This window comes from Xenopus laevis, chromosome 8L (assembly GCF_017654675.1).
Source record: "Xenopus laevis strain J_2021 chromosome 8L, Xenopus_laevis_v10.1, whole genome shotgun sequence".
Classification (NCBI taxonomy): Eukaryota; Metazoa; Chordata; class Amphibia; order Anura; family Pipidae; genus Xenopus; species Xenopus laevis.
In genome coordinates this window covers 131,279,914-131,301,815 of record NC_054385.1, presented here as the reverse complement: position 1 = coordinate 131,301,815, position 21,902 = coordinate 131,279,914, and the positions used below count along the sequence as shown (strand labels likewise).

Here is a 21,902-nt window from a genome sequence, read left to right as displayed (position 1 = left end):
AACTGTAATGCTTCTGTATACATCATCTAGTAAAGCAGCCCAGTAGCACACCAGACAAAATAAGTTATTATAAGGCTTAAAGGGGCTGGTCACCTTTAAATTAACTTTTAGTGTGACACAAAGTGATACTTTGAGATAACTTGCCATTGGTGGCTTTTTTTTTTTTTTAGGTTTTTGAGTTATTTTGCTTTTTATTCAGCAGCTCACCAGTTTGCAATGTCAGCAAACTGGTTGCTAGGGTCCAAAATCCCCTAGCAACCATGCATTGAATAAGAGAAAGGAATATGAATAGGAGAGGAACTAAATAGAAAGATGAGTAATAAAAAGTAGCAATAACAATACATTTGTAGCCTTACAGAGCATTTGTTTTTAGATGGGGTCAGTGACCCCCATTTGAAAGCTGGAAAGGGTAACAAGGAGAAGGCAAATAATTAAAAACTATAAAAAAAAGAAAAAATTAAGGCCAGTTGAAAAGTTGCTTAGACTTAGCCATTCTATAAATTATTAAAAGTTAACTTAAAGGTGAACAACCCCTTTGAAAATTATCACCCTGGTAGATATGTCAGATAAGTTATCTTTCCAGTTACAAACGATACCCCCAACCCCAATCCCCCACAGCCAATACAAATAGACTCAGGCACGTTATCTGATGGTCCACAGCGAGGAAAGTATTTATTGTAGGCAATAAAACTTGGGTTAAACCATTAACAGAACCCAATTCGCAGCCTCTGGGCCTGGGAACGAGTTAAAAACGTTGAATTAATCCGGTGATGCCGGGAGACTCCGGTCAGGTCCAGTGCCCACAAAACCAGTAGCCAAGTACATATTATACAGTCACAGTTATTATCAGCATTTCATATTCCTTTTTAAAAAGAGTTTAAATATATACATAGACATAAAAATCTGCAATACAAGTATACAAACAAAGAACCTCCCCTTAGGTTTAGAATTTATTTAGTAACAGAAGCCAAGAAGACTGGACTAACTCACCCAGAGTAACAACAAGATCCCCCCCTCTACTCTATCCACTCGTATGGAAGGTCCAAATCACTGGATAACAGACTTTTAGTATAATGAACAAAGCAACTCGCCAGTATGTTTGGAATTTAGTCGTATCTGGTTACTAGGCTTACTGACCCTAGCAACACATATATGTCTGAATTCAGGATTAATCAGTCACGGTCTGGATAATGGTAATTATTAATTTTATATTTAGTCTACTGCCTGGTGACCTGTTAACATGGCCAGTGATTTAACTACCAGATAGCATTTTAAAGGAAAATTTACACTTTTTTCCCTGGTCGTTCCCATGAGCCACTTTCCTTGCCTTTTTTATTTTAAAATGTCCCATTTATGGCACTGCAGAAGGCTGAAATTCCTCCCCTAGTGCAATAAGGACAGCTGTAGCAGATTCCAAAGGGAAAAAGCAGACTGCCTGCTTTTCCATTAAAAAGTAAAGGCCAGTAGTTCTGACTTACACTTATATAAGGGTTAGTATCCCTTTAAAGGAACAGTAACATCAAAACAAGAAAATGTTTCAAATTAATACAAATATAATGCAGTGTTGCCCTGCACTGGTAAAACTGGGGTGTTTGCTTCAGAAACACTACTGAACACTACTACAGAAGCTTGTTTATATAAACTATAGTAGTACTTATCCATTATCTACTGTGTATCCTGTGCTTGAATGGCTGCCCCCATGGCTACACAGCAGCTTCTTTATATAAACTATAGTAGTACTTATCCGTTATCTACTGTGTATCCTGTGCTTCAATGGCTGCCCCATGGCTACACAGCAGCTTGTTTATATGAACCACAGTAGTGTTTCTGAAGCAAACATCAGTTTTACCAGTGAAGAGTAACACTACATGATATTTTTTATTACTTTAAAACACTTTCATTTTTTTGGTGTTACTGTTCCTTTAAGTTGATTCTGGGGAGAGACAATTAGGAAAACAGAAACTCCAAAAATAAATTTATAATAAAGATCTCTAATAAAGTAGCTTGGAGTATTCCACCCTCAAATCTACTTGAAGAGATGCAAAACAAAAAGGCATACTTCCTCTTTAAAAAACAACAAAAACAAGAACGCACTATTATCGGTTGGTGCTATTTGGCAATTGTATTAAATTATATTAAATAAAAGGGCATCTGGTAAAAATCTAGAAGTCTTTGTAAAAAAAGGGGCTAATACCCAGTGTTTTTAAAACAGAAAAAAAAAAAAAAGGCAGATACAATCTCACAATGTTGAAAACGAGAGGAGAGGTCACTCCTTTATATGACACGCGTGTGAGGGATAGGTAGAAGGAAGGGCATTACACAGGTTTTGGTTTCGGAGAGTTGTGAAGTCTCTTGTGCTTCTCAGTATCCGGTTGCCCCAATTCAGTCCAGCAGCAGTGGCTCACAGAAGAACCAAGTACGGAGAAAGGCCCATGATGTTCCAGCACGTTCTCCACATCCCCTCAAGGTTGCACCAGAGATGGACAAGATAAGAGTTCACAAGCTCCGACATCACCAATGTCTCGAGTCCACGAGTTCCGGCCGCAAGCTGAGTTTCTTCAGCGTCTCATATCCCACCACGATGACTATGGTGGAAGGAGTGGCGGAAATGATACGGGCGGAGAGGCCTTTGGTCAACCCCCATGGACCTTCTTCTGCCATTAGCTGCCTGAAGGTACTGATGATGGAGTTCTTACCTTCCACCTGAAACGCACAAGGCAGTTAGAAAGGAAGACTATAATATAATTCACCATTCCATCAGTCCTGCTGGATCTGCAACTCCATCTCCAAGGAGAAGGTGTAGTGCTCCTAATTATCCCAGGGGCTAAACTCGAAATCGCCAGCAAAGAAGAAATGAAAAATATACAAAAATTACAAAAATAAAAAGTGAGCCCAATGCTCAGGGGCACAAAAAAAACAAAAAAAAAAAAAACAGAAAAATGCACCTGTGCCCGAGGAAGACCAATATGGTCGAAACGCATTGGGCTCACTTTTTATTTTTGTAATTTTTGTATATTTTTAATTTATTTTTTTATTTATGTAATAAATATATGATTTAACTTTTCTAAATTGAGTGTGCAATCCTTTCCAGATTTTCAGAATGTAAATCGCTGGCGGGATGGCAATCGGTGCGCTTCATTTTCCAAAGTCGCACCAAGTTGCCTCACGAGAAAACTTGGTGCAACTTCAGAAAACGAAGAGCTCCGAGTGCCGGCGGGAGGCAGTTTGGGGAGATTAGTCGCCCCGAAGAAGAGGAGATTTGTCGCTGGGCGACTAATCCCCCCAAATCTGAGCGTGTGTCTCTGCCCTTAAATGAGGAAAGGCTAAAAGTAAGTAAGCTTTATCAGAAAGGTCTATATAAATACACCAGTAACCCCTCAAAGTAATGCTGCTCTGAGTCCTCTGTCAAAAGAAACCTCACATTTCTTTCCTTCTATTGTGTACTCATGGGCTTCTGTATCAGACTTCCTGTTTTCAGCTTAAACCTCCAGGGCTAGGGCTTGAGCATGCTCAGTTTGCTCTACTCTCCCTCCCTGCTGTAATCTGAGCCCAGAGTTATGAGTGAGCAGGGAGAGACTCAGGCAGGAAGTGATGTCACACCAAGCTAATATGGCAGCTGCTATCCTAAACAAACAGAAAGAGCTTCTAGAGCTCAGGTACGGTAAAGTATTCTGCAGAATAAATATAGTGTTATAGCTTGAACTATTGTGGCTAATCTATTGGCATAAAACGGCTTTGGTAGCTTTCCTTCTCCTTTAATGTAACTATTTGGGTACTTTACTATGTAGTTACTTTGTAACTGTTCTGTTGGACTTTGGACTATATCACTTTGGGATACTACAATTGAAGAGAATATGATCGGATTTTTTTTATTCAAAATTTGGATTAATGAACTTGGTGCCTTTTCAGTATTGCACCTATTTGTATTTGATGTCAATTAACTTAAATTGTTTCACCTATAACCTCTATCACCGGGCACCAAGTTTCTTTACATGATCAGCATATTACAGGTGTGTGAGAGCCGTCTCTCTACAAGCAGTGCAGAACAAGCCATCCCCAATTAAGCACTGACAATCTTTACCTGCACTCGTGCCCTTATCACATCCATAGGGTTGGTGATGGTAGAAGCGGTGGCAGCAGCTAATGGTCCGGCTATAGCCTGAAGCAGCAGGTGAGGACAGTCATTGGGGCTCAGGCGTGACAGTTGCTCTAGGAGAAAACATAAAAAGGTACCAGTCAGACTCCAGCCAATAGCAAGTCTAGGAAACTACATGTAAAATTTCCCTGGCAAGCCATAACCTAGTTACCAATAGATTCCTTTTTGGAACACACGCAAGCAACCTGGTTAATTCAACCTTAGAAGCATATGTAGTGGCAGATATTTTGGGATAGCTTCAAGAAAGGGATGGATGCATTTTTTTTTTTTAAATTTTTAGCAAGGGAGAAGGGTAAATGCACAAGGCACAGAGAAAGTGCTAATAATAAGTGAAACCTGTCATAGTAACATAGTAAATAAGGTTGAAAAAAAGACACACGTCCATCAAGTTCAACCTTAAGTCTATATAATCTGCCTAACTGACAGTTGATCTGTCATGGGAAAACATGTTGCATCAGTTAATAGTGCTGCTCCAGCAGAATTCTGCACTGAAATCCAGTGTTCAAAAGAGAAAACTGATTATTTTATATTTCATTTTGAAATCTGGGGCTAGACATATTGTCAGTTTCCCAAGTGCCCCCTGTCATGTGACTTGTGCTCCGATAAACGCCAGTCACTCTTTACTGTTGTACTGCAAGTTGGAGAAATATCACCTCTCCCTTCCCCCCCAGCAGCCTAACAACAGAACAATTGCAAGGTAACCAGATAGCAGCTCCCTAACACAAGATAACCTGGTAGATCTAAGAACAACACTCAATAGTAAAATCCAGGTCCCACTGAGACACATTCAGTTACATTGAGTAGGAGAAACAACAGCCTGCCAGAAAGCAGTTCCATCCTAAAGTGCTGGCTAACTAAATACACTTGTTGAGTCAGGAATTACATTTTTTATTGTAGAGTGAATTATTTGCAGTGTAATTTAGAAATAAAAACTACACCATATAAATCATGAAATAATCCCTTTAATTAGTTCTTTTGTTTACTTTCTGCTCTTACTTATACAACAGGCTAATGAACAGGAAGTAAAACATACAGGGGAACATGTGGCACCTTCTAGTATTAGAAGCTTGTGGGCGGAGCCAAATTGTCTAAATTCTCCCCCAATGCCCCACATGTGAGCGATTACAGGCCATTGTCATGTTATTGGGCAGGTGAAATATTATTCTAATCGAGAATAGAATCTTTATTGGCAACTAAATGAACCCAGTAGGGCACCAATATTGTGTATTTAAAGCAACAGCCACACGGTTACGTCTCACCCAGTGTTTTGTGTTCCCACTGGTCGCTCCTACAGTTAGGGGCAGATTCACTAAGGGTCGAATTTCGAAGTAAAAAATACTTCGAAATTCGACCCTCGAATTGAAATCCTTCGACTTCGTATATCGAAGTCGAAGGATTTAGCGCTAAACGTTCGTTCGATCGATCAAAGGATTTTTCGTTCGATCGAACGATTAAATCCTTCGAATCGAACGATTCGAAGGATTTTAATCCAACGATCGAAGGAAAATCCTTCGATCAAAAAAAGTTTAGCAAGCCTATGGGGGTTTTATCTGCCGAAGTAGGGGGTCGAAGTTTTTTTTAAAGGGAAAGTACTTCGACTATCGAATGGTCGAATAGTCGAACGATTTTTCGTTCGAATCGAAGTCGAAGGTCGTAGTCGAAGGTCGAAGTAGCCCATTCGATGGTCGAAGTACCCAAAAAATACTTCGAAATTCGAAGTATTTTTCATTCGAATCCTTCACTCGAGCTTAGTGAATCGGCCCCTTACAGTTTGTACTTCCCAATTCCTCCAATTGTCCCTGTCTATAAACCACATTCTTTCTGTTACTCTGGTGACAACAGGAGACTGCCCACGACATGTCTGACAGCTGTTTCTGAATTTCCATGTACTCATTATGTTCTTAGTCTTTCCTGCATTATTTATTGTAAAGGATTTTGAAGTCTTCCATCTGCATTATCTGTACAGTAAAATAAACAAACATAAGACTGAATGGGTGGGCGATTCACTTTTGCATCAGATAAAGGAAGTCAGAGAGACGATAAGCAGCAGTCCTGCTCTGCTTTATGGCAGCTGAGATTCTAGCTATCTGTATAACAGAGCATTCTGTCCCAGTGGCTGCACAGATCCTATCTGATCCCCATTGTAAGCAGCAGTCCTGTCCTGCTTTATGGCAGCTGAGATTCTAGCTATCTGTATAACAGAGCATTCTGTCCCAGTGGCTGCACAGATCCTATCTGATCCCCATTGTAAGCAGCAGTCCTGTCCTGCTTTATGGCAGCTGAGATTCTAGCTATCTGTATAACAGAGCATTCTGTCCCAGTGGCTGCACAGATCCTATCTGATCCCCATTGTAAGCAGCAGTCCTGCTCTGCTTTATGGCAGCTGAGATTCTAGCTATCTGTATAACAGAGCATTCTGTCCCAGTGGCTGCACAGATCCTATCTGATCCCCATTGTAAGCAGCAGTCCTGTCCTGCTTTATGGCAGCTGAGATTCTAGCTATCTGTATAACAGAGCATTCTGTCCCAGTGGCTGCACAGATCCTATCTGATCCCCATTGTAAGCAACAGTCCTGTCCTGCTTTATGGCAGCTGAGATTCTAGCTATCTGTATAACAGAGCATTCTGTCCCAGTGGCTGCACAGATCCTATCTGATCCCCATTGTAAGCAGCAGTCATGTCCTGCTTTATGGCAGCTGAGATTCTCGCTATCGGTATAACAGAACATTCTGTCCCAGTGGCTGCACAGATCCTATCTGATCCCCATTGTAAGCAGCAGCCCTGTCCTGCTTTATGGCAGCTGAGATTCTAGCTATCTGTATAACAGAGCATTCTATCCAAGTGGCTGCACAGATCCTATCTGATCCCCATTGTAAGCAGCAGTCCTGTCCTGCTTTATGGCAGCTGAGATTCTTACTATATTTACTACAGAAAATATATATTCCTGGGTGGTATTTCAACTTTATTTCACCAGGGTCCTTAAACTGCATGAGCCAGCACCTTGCAGCCATCCACTGTTGAAACAAGAACATGCGTGGAACGTACCTGCATATAAGTGGTAGAATGGCCACCAGACCGCACTGTTAGGGATGTAGGTGAGCAGGGAAGCCACGTAACCTCTGTAGAAACCTCGGAAACCGTCAGCACGAAATATCTGCAGGATTATGTCCTTGGTCTGGCCAAACATTACAGTCTGCTTCCTGTCTGTGCCATGCACCCGGAACCTCCCCATACTTTCTCCTTTGCGCTGCATCATAAGGTGCTGGGAGACCACGTCTATAGGCACCGTGATGCTCTGTGCAACCAGGGAGGCAGAACCCCCGGCAACCAAAGACTTCACAGTGTTGCTGTTACTGTACTGCGAAACGTATTTGCGGGTCAGCTCATAGGTGGTCACATAGCACTGGCCGGAAATCAGAGTAAAAGTATTGACCAGGAACCCCCTGTAAAATCCAGCCGCCCCTTCTGTCCGTAAGATCTTCACGAAAGCATCAAACGTCCCGTTGTACAGACTCTTGCCCTTCTGCACCTGCAGGCGCGTCCGGATGAGGGTGAAGGGGTAAACGCTCACCCGGATTATCATGGTCATGCACACCCCAAAAACATAGAACTTCTTCTTGTCCAGGTGCTCCCACTCGATGATCTGGATGTTCCGCTTGTCCTCCATGCCTGATAGTGTTCCTCCTGCAGCACAACAACTAGAATTAGAGGGAAGGGAAACTAAACACTAACGGATTCCGTCCATCATATAAGAACATCTTGTTCTAACTACGTACCCCAATGTACAGACAGTAAGAGCACCATGTAAAGGTCAAGAGAAACTACCATTTGCATCTCGTGATAAATCTGCCAGTGGTTAGCCTGCAGCTCAAGGCCCAGTAAAAATGTCATACATCCACTTCTCTGCATCTACTAAACTTGTGGGAGCAGTCACAGAGCAAAAGTATTTCTGTAGGAGCTGAAAAACCAGTTGAGTTATAAGTATCTGCTCGTGAGACATGAACATGCAGTGAAGGGAAGGTGCATGCTCTAGTCTAGGACAATACTTAGGGGCCGATTCACTAACTTTCGAGTGAAGGATTCGAAGTAAAAAAACTTCGAATTTCAAAGTGTTTTTTGGGCTACTTTGACCATCGACTTCGAATCGAACTAAAAATCGTTCGACTATTCGACCATTCAATAGTCGAAGTACTGTCTCTTTAAGAAAAAACTTCGACCCCCTAGTTCGCCATCTAAAAGCTACCGAACTCAATGTTAGCCTATGGGGATAGGCTTTCCTAAGTTTTTTTGATCGAAGGATATTCCTTTGATCGTTGGATTAAAATCCTTCGAATCGTTCGATTCGAAGGATTTTATCGTTCGATCGAAGGAATAATCCTTCGATCGTACTATTTGCGCTAAAATCCTTCGACTTCGATATTCAAAGTCGAAGGATTTTAATTCCCAGTCGAATATCGAGGGTTAATTAACCCTCGATATTCGACCCTTTGTGAATCGGCCCCTTAATATAAACAAATTTATCAACTAAATGTATCAATTTAGAACAGTTAAAGAGTCGGCGACCCCCTTCCCAGAGCTGCTTTAAAAAGGTAAAAATGAAACTACACTTTAGTATTAGAAAAACGGTCACACATAGAGAATAGAAAGAAATTGGTAAAAGTCTTTATTTTAAGACAAGATATTCGGTGATCATCAGATTCCTGCTTGGAATGGTGACGGCGTGTTTAAACAGGAATTCTCCTGATCTCCCTGCCCATAATAAGCTTGGGAGGGTGTTGTGCTTTGGAGCTGCAGGTTTGTGCTTTGGGGATGGGTGTCAATGCTGTTCATATGTCAGTGGGATGCTGGGAGTTGTAGTTTACCCAAGTCTGGAAGGAGACAGCTGTGCTCTTGCAAGTCAGCCATTGCTACAGCCGGAGCCGCCACATGTCACTATGTACATAACCAGTAATACAGTATATGGGAGGGATCTTCCAAGAATGTCCCCCGCCTGAGCAAATGGCCCCCCATCCTTATGTAGATCTCCTTCCACTCACCTATCAAGGTCCTGAACTCTTGCATCAGGCCATTGTCAGACTCTCATTGTTTGGGCACAGCGACCCCCGACGGGTCGTGGAAAGGAGACATGATTCCCAGGTTCTGAAAAAGGAAACAATGGAGGGAAAGGAGTTAATGGATTTAGTATATGAATGCTTAGGGGGGGGCAGAGGTTTTAGTATCATCATACACAATTTATGTAACCACCCCCCCCCCGCTTGGTGACAGGAATTACTCAACCTTTATCTGAAGCACCCCCCAAACATAATAATGTAACCGTATATAATTCTGTGTGTTTCCAACCAATAACAACAATCCATAAGCCCCTTCTGTGGCAGCGGCTCATTGCACTGTGTGACACAGGGGGAGGGGGGGGGGGTTAATGATCAGCTGAAAGATTGTCTGCCCCTCCCCCTCTATAGAGAATAATTGGAAAGCCCAGTCTCTCTGCCATTGGTTACGCACAGGGCTCATACACCCCATGTTATTACAACACTCCGTCATGAGGGAAATGAGCCTTTACTGGGGGACCCCACTCTTCTCAATATTATTACTGACAGACTTATTATCCAATACTGATGTATTATTGTAATACTGAAGTTTGGGGTAACAGCCCTTAAAGGGGGTCCCAATGGTATTACTTACAGGCCCCAGCAGCTCATAACATATTAGAACAGTCCAGCACAAGGTATCTGAGCCCTTACTGGTCTTGCAGATTGGAGGCCCACATAATAATGCATTATAATAACCCATCATAAGGTAACCGACTCCCTTCTGGGGACCCCTATTTCTTACAGGACCCAGCCCCCTATAATAAAATATTTGAATAGCCAAGCATAAGGTACCTGAGCCCTTTACTGGGGTCCCTATGTTTGCAGGACCCATCCCCCCCATAATAATGTATTATAATAACCCAGCATAAGGTAACGGAGCCCTTTCTGGGTTCCCTATTTCTTACAGGACCCAGCCCCCCATAATAATGTATTATAATAGCCTAGCATAAGGTACCTGAGTCCTTTACTGGGGTCCCTATTTCTTACAGTACCCAGCCCCCCCTATAATAACGTATTATAATAGCCTAGCATAAGGTACCTGAGCCCTTCACTGGGGTCCCTAGGTTTGCTGGACCCAGCCCCCTGTAATAATGTATAATAACCCAACATAAGGTACCGGAGCCCTTCCTGATGTCCCCTATGTCTTGCAGGAGCCAGCACCCCTATAATAATGTATTAGGCCAGCAGAATTAAATACCTGGGGAATTAGTAGGAGCCCCTATGTCTCACAGACCCAGACCCCTATAATAAAGTATTATAATAACCCAGCATTAGATAACTGAGCCATTAATAGAGGCCCCTATTTCTTACAGACCCAGCACCCCTATAATAATGTGTTATAATAACCAGCATTAGATACCTGAGGAATCAGTAGGAGCCCCTATTTCTCACAGACCCAGCACCCCTATAATGATGTGTTATAATAACCAGCATTAGGGATCTGGGGAATTAGTAGGAGCCCCTATTTCTCACAGACCCCTATAATAAAGTATTATAATAACCCAGCATTAGATAACTGAGCCATTAATAGAGGCCCCTGTTTCTTACAGACCCCTATAATAAAGTATAATAACTCAGCATAAGATACCTGAGGAGTCAGTAGGGACACAGCTCACTGTATGTTCAGGGCTCAGACAGCCCGACGATGAGTTATTGCTATTGTGAAAGAGGCTCCGCCGCTCGGTACCTTCTCTTCTCCCTCGGCTCTGTAGGTAGGCCTAAGCCCCGCTCTGCCCTGTCCTTTCCCCCTGGAGGTGGACCCACCTTCTCTCTCTCTATCTCTCTTTCCTTTTCCCAGCACCACCTGCCTATTCCACAACCGGAAATGAGAGGCCGGTCCCTGCTCTTCCAATGACAGCTCGGAGTTTCATCGTGGTGGGCGTGGCTTCCCTTAAAGCAACCTAGTCACTGACTTACAAACGGGGTCAAATAACATCCCCAGCCTGGCGGCCAATGACAGACAAAAGAATTTCCTTATCTTGCTGCGAACCAGCCCCTTCTCATTTATACACTCGTTTACTCAGAAAACCAGTATTCTGTGTAAGTTTGTGTGTCTGTGACCAGACAGTCTATATTATATGATTATTGTTTTGATAACCACTTAAAAAAAGCTTTTGAGGCGCTGAAGACCATTTCGTTCTGTTTCTGGCTGTGTGCATTGTTATAGCAGCGCTTGCCCTTTTCAACGATGGCGGCGGAAGCGTCTGACGTCTCGCGGGAATTCTCTTTTTGCCCGCACTTGCAATGGCCGCTTTCCAAGGAGAGCAGCTTGTGACTGGCACTTGTGTTCTGTCAGAGAGAGGGAAGCCTTGATGAAGCCGGCGCCTCAGGGATAATTGGGACAAGGTAGGCTCTTTATTTCCGCTGTTGTATTTCAAAGGACACATTGAGAGATGAATTCAGTGACTGGCAAAGCATTCTGGGATGTTTGTTTATCCATTTCCTTTTTATATCATTTTTTTTTTACTTGGTAACCATGGCACCCAGTTATTAGACCAGAGAGGTTGATGCCCAGTCAGAAGAGCTGACAATCTAGAGGTGTTTGGACTAATGCAGGTTCTACACATGCACAGTACTGAGTGAGTAAAACATATATATTTCCTATAAAGATTCTGTCTGTTTCTCTGTGCAGGTGGGTGACTCCGGGCTCCATCATTAAATCTCCTCGTGAGGAAATGTCTGTCGCCAGCGGCTCGCCCCACGTTTATCCATCACCGAGAATAGAACAGCCGCACTGACCCGCAAGAACCCCGAGTTTTATTCCTCCCCCTCCAGGGTCAGCGCTGTGACTGAGGCATCATGGGAAATGTTGTGGCTATGGCCGCCTCTCCGGCGTATTGGATGGCGCACAAAAAAAGGGCCGCCCTGCCCAGTCCAGGGAGCTTTGATGAGCTGCACAGGAGCTGCAAAGGTGAGTGGCTGCCATACTGGATTTTATACTGTACTCCTCTTCCTAGCGGATATACACCCAGTGTCTGCACCAGTGATCCCCAACCAGTAGCTCGTGAGCAACATGTTACTCTCCAACCCCTTGGATGTTGCTCCCAGTGGCCTCAAAGCAGGAGCTTATATTGAATTCCAGGCTTGGAGACAAGTGTTGGTTGTACAAAAACCAGGTGTACTGCCAAACACAGTCTCAATGTATGTTGACAATCCACAAAGGAGCTACACAGCACTGTGAAATTTCCTGGCATCATATATAAATAAATGTTAATAATCATACTAAATGGCCAATCACAGCCCTTATTTGGAAAACAAAAAAAAAGGCAATCATAGAAAGCATGGACTTTTTAGAAATATAAGGACAAGCTTACCGCTTTCCATAAGGGGTCCGGGCGCTCATGCTCCAAACCCTCAGCAAGGGGGGAATATGTACAAAAAACCTAAAAAAGGGAAGCTGGCATCATTCCGTCACCCCAAACAAATTTGATAAGTTAAGTAGAATCCAGGAGTCTCAAATCTTAGTAAAGTAATACAAAAATCTTTATTTACATCTTGTATAAAAAATAATAGCCTGACGCGTTTCGCCCCCCCACAGGGTGCTTAATCATAGGCCCTTATTTGGAACCCCAGGAACATTTTTCATGCTAACGTTCCTAACCAACTCCTTTTATTTCTGAATGTTGCTCACGGGTTTTGTATATTAGGGGAGACCTAGCGCAGCATGCAAGTGTGTGATCCATGAATCTAACAGAACGCGGAGTGGAGACAGCGGAGCTCACCCGGCGGCACATCTGCTCTTCATCGCTGCTCTCGCGAGATCCCAGTCGCTTCACACCGATTTCAGCAGCACATCATACAGTACATCTTGCTTCGGAGCGTTGATCAACAAGAGCAAGTCGTGCTTATATGTAATCCGGCTTTATTAATATCAAAAGTACAGCAGAGGGTAAGAACTAACGCGTTTTGAGCCTGTTAACCTAGGGACTTCTTCAGAAGAAGAACACATTTCGTGCCTGTTAACCTAGGCACTTCTTCAGGAAACGCGTTAGTTCTTACCCTCTGCTGTACTTTTGATATTAATAAAGCCGGATTACTTATTAGCACGACTTGCTCTTGTTGAGCAGCGCTCGGAAGCGAGCGATATGATGTCAAGCTTGTGAGCCAACCAGCCCTTTAAATGGGGGTCTCCATCTGTTAATCACTTAATCAAAAGAAAGTATCCTTCAAAGCAACTTTCTGCTCCACATTCATCCAAATGCTCAGTGGTTTGAAATACCTGTGTAAATGTAATTGCTACTTAAAGGAGAACCAAAGTCAAACTAAAGTAGTTAGAAATGTTCTACATGATGTTTTGTGCTTCTGTACCAGCCCAAGGCAACCACAGCCCTTTAGCAGTAAAGATCTGTGTCTCCAAAGATGCCCCTGTAGCTCCCCATCTTCTTTTCTGCTGATTCACTGCACATGCTCTGTGCTGCTGTCACTTACTGAGCTTAGGGAGCCACTCACAATATACAGTACACATAGAATAGAAATGTCACAATATAAGGCTGATTAGTAATTAATACAGATAATTACTACATGGCAGCACAGAAACCAGTGCAATTAGCATCAGAATTTAATAATCGGCAAACCTGTAGCATCAGCTTATATTACAGCCAGGGAAGCTAATTTTCTGCTGGATAATTAGTGACGAGCCCTAAGCTTAGCTTCTCAACAGCCAATCAGAGCCCACTGAGCATGTGAGTGTCACAGACACTTTCCAAGATGGTGACCCCCTGTGACAAGTTTGAAGTCCTGGATCATTGCTGCTATTGACAAGCTCAAACTTTAGCCTCGTGCAATAAGTTCACTATATAAAATATGGCATATAAAACCAAATTCATTTGTAGGGTGTAGTTCTCCTTTAAAGCGGCGGTTCACCTTTAAGTTAACTTTTAGTATGTTATAGAATGGCTAATTCTAAGCATCTTTTCAACAGGTCATTTTTTTTTCTTTATAGTTTTTGAATTGTTTGCCTTCTTCTTCTGACTCTTTCCAGCTTTCAAATAGGGGTCACTGACCCCATGTAAAAACCAAATACTCTGTAAGGTTACAAATGTATAGTTATTGCTACTTTTTATAACTCATCTTTATATTCAGTCTCTCATTCAAATCAATGGCTGCTAGGGTAAATTGGATCCTAGCAACCAGATTACTGATATTGCACTTTATTGATTAGAAAGCTGCTGAATAAAAAGCTAAATAACTCAAACATAACAAATAATAAAAAATGAAAACCAGTTGCAAATTGTCTCAGAAAATCACTCTCTATGTCAAACTAAAAAATAATTTAAAGGTGAACAACCCATTTAACTAGATGAGTTGCTAAGACAGCAAATATTAAGGTCTACTTTCCTTTTGGGATTTACTCGTAGTAGCTGCTAGTTATAGAGCAGCATGGCTCATTTACTAACAGGTTTTGTGACAGATGGTCTGAGCTTGTTTCCCTTGTTTATTCTCAATTTGTTGCTTTCAGAGGTGTTCCCACAGCAAATGGAAGGTGTGAAGCTAATTATCAACAAGCCCCTTAGTAGTCACTTACAGGTAAGACACCCTTAGTAATGTCTAGCAAGCAATATGGCAACTACTGTCCACATATAGATATATAAATATACAGGGAAGGAATGTTCTGCGCACACAATAAGCTATACCCTCATACTGTACTGTCTAAGGGAATCAATATGGCACCTCCCTCCTCCCATATGTATAAATACAAATATACAGAGAAGGAATGTTCTGGGCACACAATAAGCTATACCCTCATATTGTACTGTCTAAGGGAATCAATATGGCACCACCTCCCATATGTATAAATACAGAGAAGGAATGTTCTGGGCGCACAATAAGCTATAGCCTCATACTGTACTGTCTAAGGGAATCAATATGGCACCTCCTCCCATATGTATAAATACAAATATACAGAGAAGGAATGTTCTGGGCACACAATAAGCTATACCCTAATACTGTACTATCTAAGGGAATCAATATGGCACCTCCCTCCTCCCATATGTATAAATACAAATATACAGAGAAGGAATGTTCTGGGCACACAATAAGCTATAACCTCATACTGTATTGTCTAAGGGAATCATTATGGCACCTCCTCCCGTGTGTATAAATACAAATATACTGAGAAGGAATGTTCTGGGCACATAATAAGCTATACCCTCATACTGTACTGTCTAAGGGAATCAATATGGCACCTCCTCCTCCCATATGTATAAATACAAATATACAGAGAAGGAATGTTCTGGGCACACAATAAGCTATACCCTCATACTGTACTGTCTAAGGGAATCAATATGGCACCTCCTCCTCCCATATGTATAAATACAAATATACAGAGAAGGAATGTTCTGGGCACATAATAAGCTATACCCTCATACTGTACTGTCTAAGGGAATCAATATGGCACCTCCCTCCTTCATATGTATAAATACAAATATACAGAGAAGGAATGTTCTGGGCACACAATAAGCTATACCCTCATACTGTACTGTCTAAGGGAATCAATATGGCACCTCCTCCCATATGTATAAATACAAATATACAGAGAAGGGATGTTCTGGGCACACAATTACCTATACCCTCATACTGTATTGTCTAAGGGAATCAATATGGCACCTCCTCCTCCCATATGTATAAATACAAATATACAGAGAAGGAATGTTCTGGGCACACAATAAGCTATACCCTCATACTGTACTGTCTAAGGGAATCAATATGGTACCTCCCTCCTCCCATATACTGTATATAAATACAAATATACAGAGAAGGAATGTTCTGGGCACACAATAAGCTATACCCTCATACTGTACTGTCTAAGGGAATCAATATGGTACCTCCCTCCTCCCATATGTATAAATACAAATATAGGAATGTTCTGGTAACACAATAGCATATAAATTAACACTGTAATGTACCCTCTAAAGAAAATATTCTCTTGCCTGTATATAACGTTTATCTGTGCTGCTTGTACATACATGATGATGGTATAAGTGTGTGTTCTGCTCCTATTTCTCAGGTCAGCCACTCGATTCACATGAGCACATTGGGCCAGTCCAGCTACCACTTCAATGCAAAGTATGTGGGAGACAACCAGCCCAGCCCTACAGAGGTAGAGTTTTCTGTCTGACTCTGAGGATTAAACCAAGTAAAGATTCCCACTTGTTCAACATGAGCTCAGTGCCCAGGGCTTGTGCCCAGCATACATTGTGCCTGTTGTTTAAATTAAACATTATTATGGTTTATTTTACCTTGCTGTAAAAGTGCAAAGCATGCAACTGATGGTAAGTATATTTACCCTACTCCCTGGTTCTTCAGAGCAACTGTGGGTGGAGTACGTAAATCAAATTCTGTTTCCTAGTTAAACTTTTAGTACAATGAACTCTTCCTTGTCTGTAAATCTGAGAGACAGGAGGGGCTTATTACACACAGCTTATTATCTGATTCCACAGGTAATAATACATCAATGATCTGTCATTTTGTTATGTGTGCTACCTAGTGTTATGCTATGTAGATGGTTTTATATTTATAGGAAGGGTAGTAGATGCAGGATATATTCTTACAGCTGGGATGGTAAAGGATGGGATAAATTGCTTGGGGCAGTATAGATATGATCCTTGCCTGTTTTTCTGATCTAGACTTTCCCCATGTTGACCGGAGATGTGGATAACGCTGGAAGCCTGAACGCTCAGATGGTGTGTCTGCTGGCTGATCGGATCCGATCCAAAGCCGTGTTCCAGGTATCGAGGAGAACCTCACTGCTTAGTAGCCATGCACTGTGGATGCAGGGAGACATTGATTTCAGATCTAATGACTCTTGCACTCTCTCTCTTAGACCCATCGCTCTAAATTCCTCACCTGGCAGATTGATGGGGAATACAGAGGGGACGATTGCACAGTGACCCTGACGTTGGGGAACCCTGATATCCTCAATGAATCCGGTAAAGCGGCTACATAGAACCACCACTCAGGGTCACATAGGCCCTAGGGGTACTGGATGAAAATTTAATTTATCTAGAATATCAGATTTTCCATTAGACAGTTCCAGAATTACAGATGGTTAGAGTAATCTAGAACAACAGACAGACTTCCCTGTTAGCTAAACTGATTTTTTTCTATTATAGGAATCTAGAATATCAGATTTTACTTTAGACATTACTAGAATTACATGTTTAGAGGAATCTAGAACAACAGATTGACTTCAATGTTTGCTGCACCTAGAACACCCAATGTCCCTTTTAGAAGAACCTAGAGTGATACATTACATCATAAGATGATCCTATTTTGACCGTTTTCTCTGTTACAGAGGAACCGAGAGCATTTTACGTTTCCTTTTTTGGGCAAACCTATAACCACTGCTTCTGATGTCAGACCAATTCACATTTCCTGGAATATCTGATGCCCCTTTTAAAGGACCTAGAACCTGTGATTAGGGGGATCTAGAACAATATAATTTTTATCAAAGGGATCTGGAATATCTGATGTCCTTCATATAGGAACTTAGAATTATCCATTTATCAATAATGATAGAATGTCAGATTGTTCTATAGGAGGAGCTGAGAATATTAGATGTGCCGTTCACATGAATTTAGAGTGAACCAAGCATATCCTATTTATCCTCTCTTTATCCTCGTCTTTAGAGGAAACTAGAATGACAGATTCATTTATTAAAGATACCTAGAATATTAAATTACCATTTTATCTGACATGTAGGTTTGGCTACTTTTTATAAAGGAACCTATAGTATCAGATGTCCATGTTATAGGAATTTGGAATGATAGATTCTTCTAATAGAGGGATCTAGAACAAGAAGTTCCTCTAAAAGAGAAACTATAGAAATTGTCTGTTTGCCTTGAACTTTGTTATGGTCTGACCCTAAGTTAAAGATCATATTACCCACCCTGATACTCCAGTTATGCTAGTCAATTGCCTTTTATGTGTATAGTAAGGGAATGAACCAGTTAGGTAATCCTAGAGGTGCTGATTCTTTTATTTTTCCCTTTACAACAATTCACACAAGCCTTGGTCATCTCCTTTCCACTTCATTTCACAGCCATCCTGGTGACCCATTTCCTACAGAGCATCACCCCCAGGCTGGTCCTGGGAGGAGAACTGGTTTATCATCAACGAATGGGAGAGGAGGGAGCCATCTTTACTATGGCAGGGAAATATAGCGGTAAGTCCCACTGGTCACAGCAGAGGGTGCTCCTACGCAGGACCACCCTAGACCTTGTTGGCCAATAGCTGGCCTGGGCTGCTCCTTGCATGTTATTCCATGCTGTTTTTGTGTGCAGAAAAGACTGATGTTGCGTTGTTTGTTCAACTTTCAGCTCCCAACTGGGTGGCAACGTTAAATATTGGCTACGGGGGCGCTCACGCCAGCTACTATCACAAAGCCAATGAGCAGGTGAGTGTATTTAAAGGGATACCATCATGGGAAAACATGTTTTTGTTTTCAAAACACATCAGTTAATAATGCTGCTCCACCGGAATTCAGCACTGAAATCTGTTTCTCAGATTTTTTTATATTTAATTTTGAAATCTGACATAGGGCTAGACATATTGTCAGTTTCCCAGCTGCCCCCAGTCATGTGACTTGTGCCCCGATAAACTTCAGTCACTCTTTACTGCTGTACTGCAAGTTGGAGTGATATCACCCCCTTCCTTCCCCCCCCCCAGCAGCCTAACAATGGAACAATGGGAAGGTAACCAGATAGCAGCTCCCTAACACAAGATAACAGCTGCCTGGTAGATCTAAGAACAGCACTCAATAGTAAAATCCAGGTCCCACTGAGACACATTCAGTTACATTGAGTAGGAGAAACAACAGCCTGCCAGAAAGCAGTTCCATCCTAAAGTGCTGGCTCTTTCTGAAATCACATGACCAGGCAAAATGACCTGAGATGCACCTACACACCAATATTACAACTAAATACACTTGCTGGTTCAGGAATGAAATGTTATATTGTAGAGTAAGTTATTTGCAGTGTAAACAGTGTCATTTAGAAATAAAAACTACATCATAAAAAATCATGACCGTAGCCCTTTAAAGATGGAGTCCTTTCCTACCTCCCTTTGCACCACAATATAAAACTGTACAGGACACTAAGGGCATGCTGGTCAAACAACTTGCCTCCAGTTCCCATAACCCTTTGTGCTAACCATTGCCCGTGTCATATAAAAGCCAGTTGGTAAAAGGCACTAAGTTTGTCCAGGAGCAGTAACCCATAGCAACCAATCAGCAAGTAGTATTTACTTGTCATCTGTTTAAAAGCAAGCATCTTATTGGTTGCTATGCGTTGCTGTCCCTGAGCAGACTTTGTGCCTTTTATTACATATGGGGGTTAAACGTTACCCTGTCTGTCCAACAGCAGGTTATTAGCGGATGAGAATCTGTTCCCAGAACTGTCCCGTATTTTCTTATTCCCATAATCCCTTCTCTTGCGGCAGATCCAAATTGGGGTGGAGTTTGAAGCCAACACGAGGCTCCAGGAGACATCCTTTGCGTTTGGCTACCACCTGGACATTCCCAAAGCCAACGTTGTTTTTAAAGGCTCAGTGGACAGTTGTTGGTGCGTAGGGGGCATCCTGGAGAAAAAACTGCCCCCGCTGCCTGTTACCCTGGCACTCGGGGCATTTATGAACCACTGGAAGAACAAGTTTCATTGTGGCTTTAATATCATGGTGGGATGATACCGACTCCCCGCTCTTAGTGCGGAAATAACTGGTCTCCCTGTACTGGTGACCCAGTGTCCTAAATATACATTCACAGACTGCACCCCCCCACGCCCCTCAAGAGGAGACGAGGCAGAATTTGTCCCATGGCCACTTGACCTTGGAACCTGTTGGTATTGCAAAAAGGCAGCTCCCAAATGGCCTATGGACTGTAGCTTCCTTCCTAGTAATGGTGGCAGAAAGTTTGAGTCAGAACCAGCACCTGTGTCTTTATCGATAGGAGCCAGGGCCTTGATTTTTACCCAGATATTAATTTATATTATTTATACTCCCTGAAAACTGTACAGTATAAGGTTATGTTCAGCGTGTGCCCAGAACATTCCTTCTCAGTATCTTTGTATTTATACCTATAGGTTGAAACTGTCATAATGTCTGTGTGCCCAGAACATTCCTTCTTTATATGTTTGAATATATATCTATAGACTGAAGCTGCCATATTATTGCCCTTAGACACTACAGTATAAGGCTTCCGGCACCAAATATTGATTTTTATAATTTATACCCCCTTAAAGAACTGTACAGTATGAGGTTATGTTCATTGTGTGCCCAGAACATTCCTTCTCAGTATCTTTGTATTTATACCTATAGGTTGAAACTGTCGTAATGTCTCAGTATGCCCAGAACATTCCTTTTCTGTATATTTGAATGTATACCCATGAACTGAAGTTGCCATATTATTACCCTTCACACTACAGTAGAAGGTTCAGGCTATTGTGTGCCCAGGACATTCTTTCTCTGGATGTCTGAATTTATAACTATGGACTGAAGCTGCCATATTATTACCCTTAGATACTACAGTATAAGGCTTTAGGCACCAAATATTGATTTATATCATTTATACTCCCATAAAACTGTACAGTATGAGGTTATGTTCAGTGTGTGTGCCCAGAACATTCCTTCTCAGCATCTTTGTATTTATACCTATAGGTTGAAACTGTCATAATCTCTGTGTGCCCAGGACATTCCTTGTCTGTATGTTTGAATCTATATACTTTCAAGGCCCTTAATAATGAAGCCCCTCCCTATATTTCATCTCTAATCTCCAAATACTCTCCTTCACGAAACCTTTGCTCTGCTTCTGATCTTCGCCTCACTTCTCCTCTGATCACTTCTGCCCATTCTCACCTACAAGACTTCTCTCAGGCTTCTGCTTTTCTCTGGAACTGCCTCCAGCTGTCAGACTTTCTCCTTCTTTCCAAACTTTCAAGCGCTCCTTGAAGACCCACCTGTTTAAAGAAGCTTATTCAATGTACCTTAATTAATCATTGCTCCCCTAAACTTTACTTTGTAAACTCTAATTTGCAGGGCCCTCTAATCCTATTGTATCTGTAACCCTTGCTTGTTATCCACCATTTATTCCCTGTTTGTTATAACTAAGGTAAAGCACTGCGTATCTTGTCGGCGCTATATAAATAAATAAATGATGATGATGATATTTATGGACTAAAGCTGCCATAATGTTGCCCTTAGACACAACAGTATAAGGCTTTAGGCTATTGTATGCCCAGGACATTCCTTCTCTGTAAATTGATTGAATTGATACCTATGGACTGAATCTGCCATATAATTGCCCTTAGACACTACAGTATAAGGCTTTAGGCTATTGTATGCCCAGAACATTCCTTCTCTGTATAATTGAATTGATACCTATGGACTGAATCTGCCATATAATTGCCCTTAGACACTACAGTGGCTTCAGGCACCAAATATTGATTTATATTATTTATACTCCCATAAAACTGTACAGTATGTTCAGTGTGTGCCCAGAACATTCCTTCTCAGCATCTTTGTATTTATACCTATAGGTTGAAACTGTCATAATGTCTCCGTGTGCCCAGGACATTCCTTCATTGTATGTTTGAATTTATATTTATCGACTGAAGCTGCCATACTGTTACCCTTAGACACTACAGTATAAGGCTTCAGGCTATTGTA

General features: G+C 41.9%; 2 protein-coding genes across 5 annotated transcripts; one reads left to right on the top strand and one right to left on the bottom strand.

Moving 5' to 3' along the window:
- Positions 1-647: 647 nt before the first annotated feature.
- On the bottom strand, positions 648-11,060 carry slc25a44.L (solute carrier family 25 member 44 L homeolog). 2 transcript variants are annotated; one of them, NM_001093987.1, is given in 5 exon segments: positions 648-2,703; positions 4,082-4,209; positions 7,201-7,839; positions 9,192-9,294; positions 10,834-11,060. In NM_001093987.1, coding segments are annotated over 3 exon segments (942 nt in total). In that variant the 5' UTR covers positions 7,823-7,839; positions 9,192-9,294; positions 10,834-11,060; the 3' UTR covers positions 648-2,511.
- A 101-nt stretch (positions 11,061-11,161) lies between these two features.
- Positions 11,162-20,999, top strand: LOC108699457 (mitochondrial import receptor subunit TOM40B). Of its 3 annotated transcripts, none has more exons than XM_018231541.2 (10): positions 11,162-11,285; positions 11,413-11,591; positions 11,878-12,156; positions 14,704-14,771; positions 16,252-16,344; positions 16,871-16,972; positions 17,068-17,173; positions 18,286-18,408; positions 18,563-18,639; positions 19,683-20,999. In XM_018231541.2, the coding sequence occupies exons 3-10, from the start codon at positions 12,045-12,047 to the stop codon at positions 19,923-19,925; spliced, it is 924 nt and encodes a 307-aa protein (XP_018087030.1). In that variant the 5' UTR covers positions 11,162-11,285; positions 11,413-11,591; positions 11,878-12,044; the 3' UTR covers positions 19,926-20,999. The 3 variants fall into 3 exon arrangements, with proteins under 3 accessions (XP_018087030.1, XP_041429666.1, XP_041429665.1); XM_041573732.1 differs by having other exon boundaries at positions 11,176-11,285; positions 11,416-11,591; XM_041573731.1 differs by lacking the exon at positions 11,162-11,285 and having other exon boundaries at positions 11,404-11,591.
- The last annotated feature ends 903 nt before the right edge of the window (positions 21,000-21,902 follow it).

Coding starts and splice junctions, on each gene's coding strand:
- slc25a44.L (XM_018229028.2), bottom strand. CDS start 7,822: ATGGAGGACAAGCGGAACATCCAGATCATCGAGTGGGAGCACCTGGAC. Junction 4,210..7,200: donor ATTCTACCACTTATATGCAG/GTACGTTCCACG, acceptor GTTTTCTCCTAG/AGCAACTGTCACGCCTGAGC. Junction 2,704..4,081: donor TGATAAGGGCACGAGTGCAG/GTAAAGATTGTC, acceptor TGTGCGTTTCAG/GTGGAAGGTAAGAACTCCAT.
- LOC108699457 (XM_018231541.2), top strand. CDS start 12,045: ATGGGAAATGTTGTGGCTATGGCCGCCTCTCCGGCGTATTGGATGGCG. Junction 17,174..18,285: donor TGATATCCTCAATGAATCCG/GTAAAGCGGCTA, acceptor TTCATTTCACAG/CCATCCTGGTGACCCATTTC. Junction 18,640..19,682: donor ATCACAAAGCCAATGAGCAG/GTGAGTGTATTT, acceptor CTCTTGCGGCAG/ATCCAAATTGGGGTGGAGTT.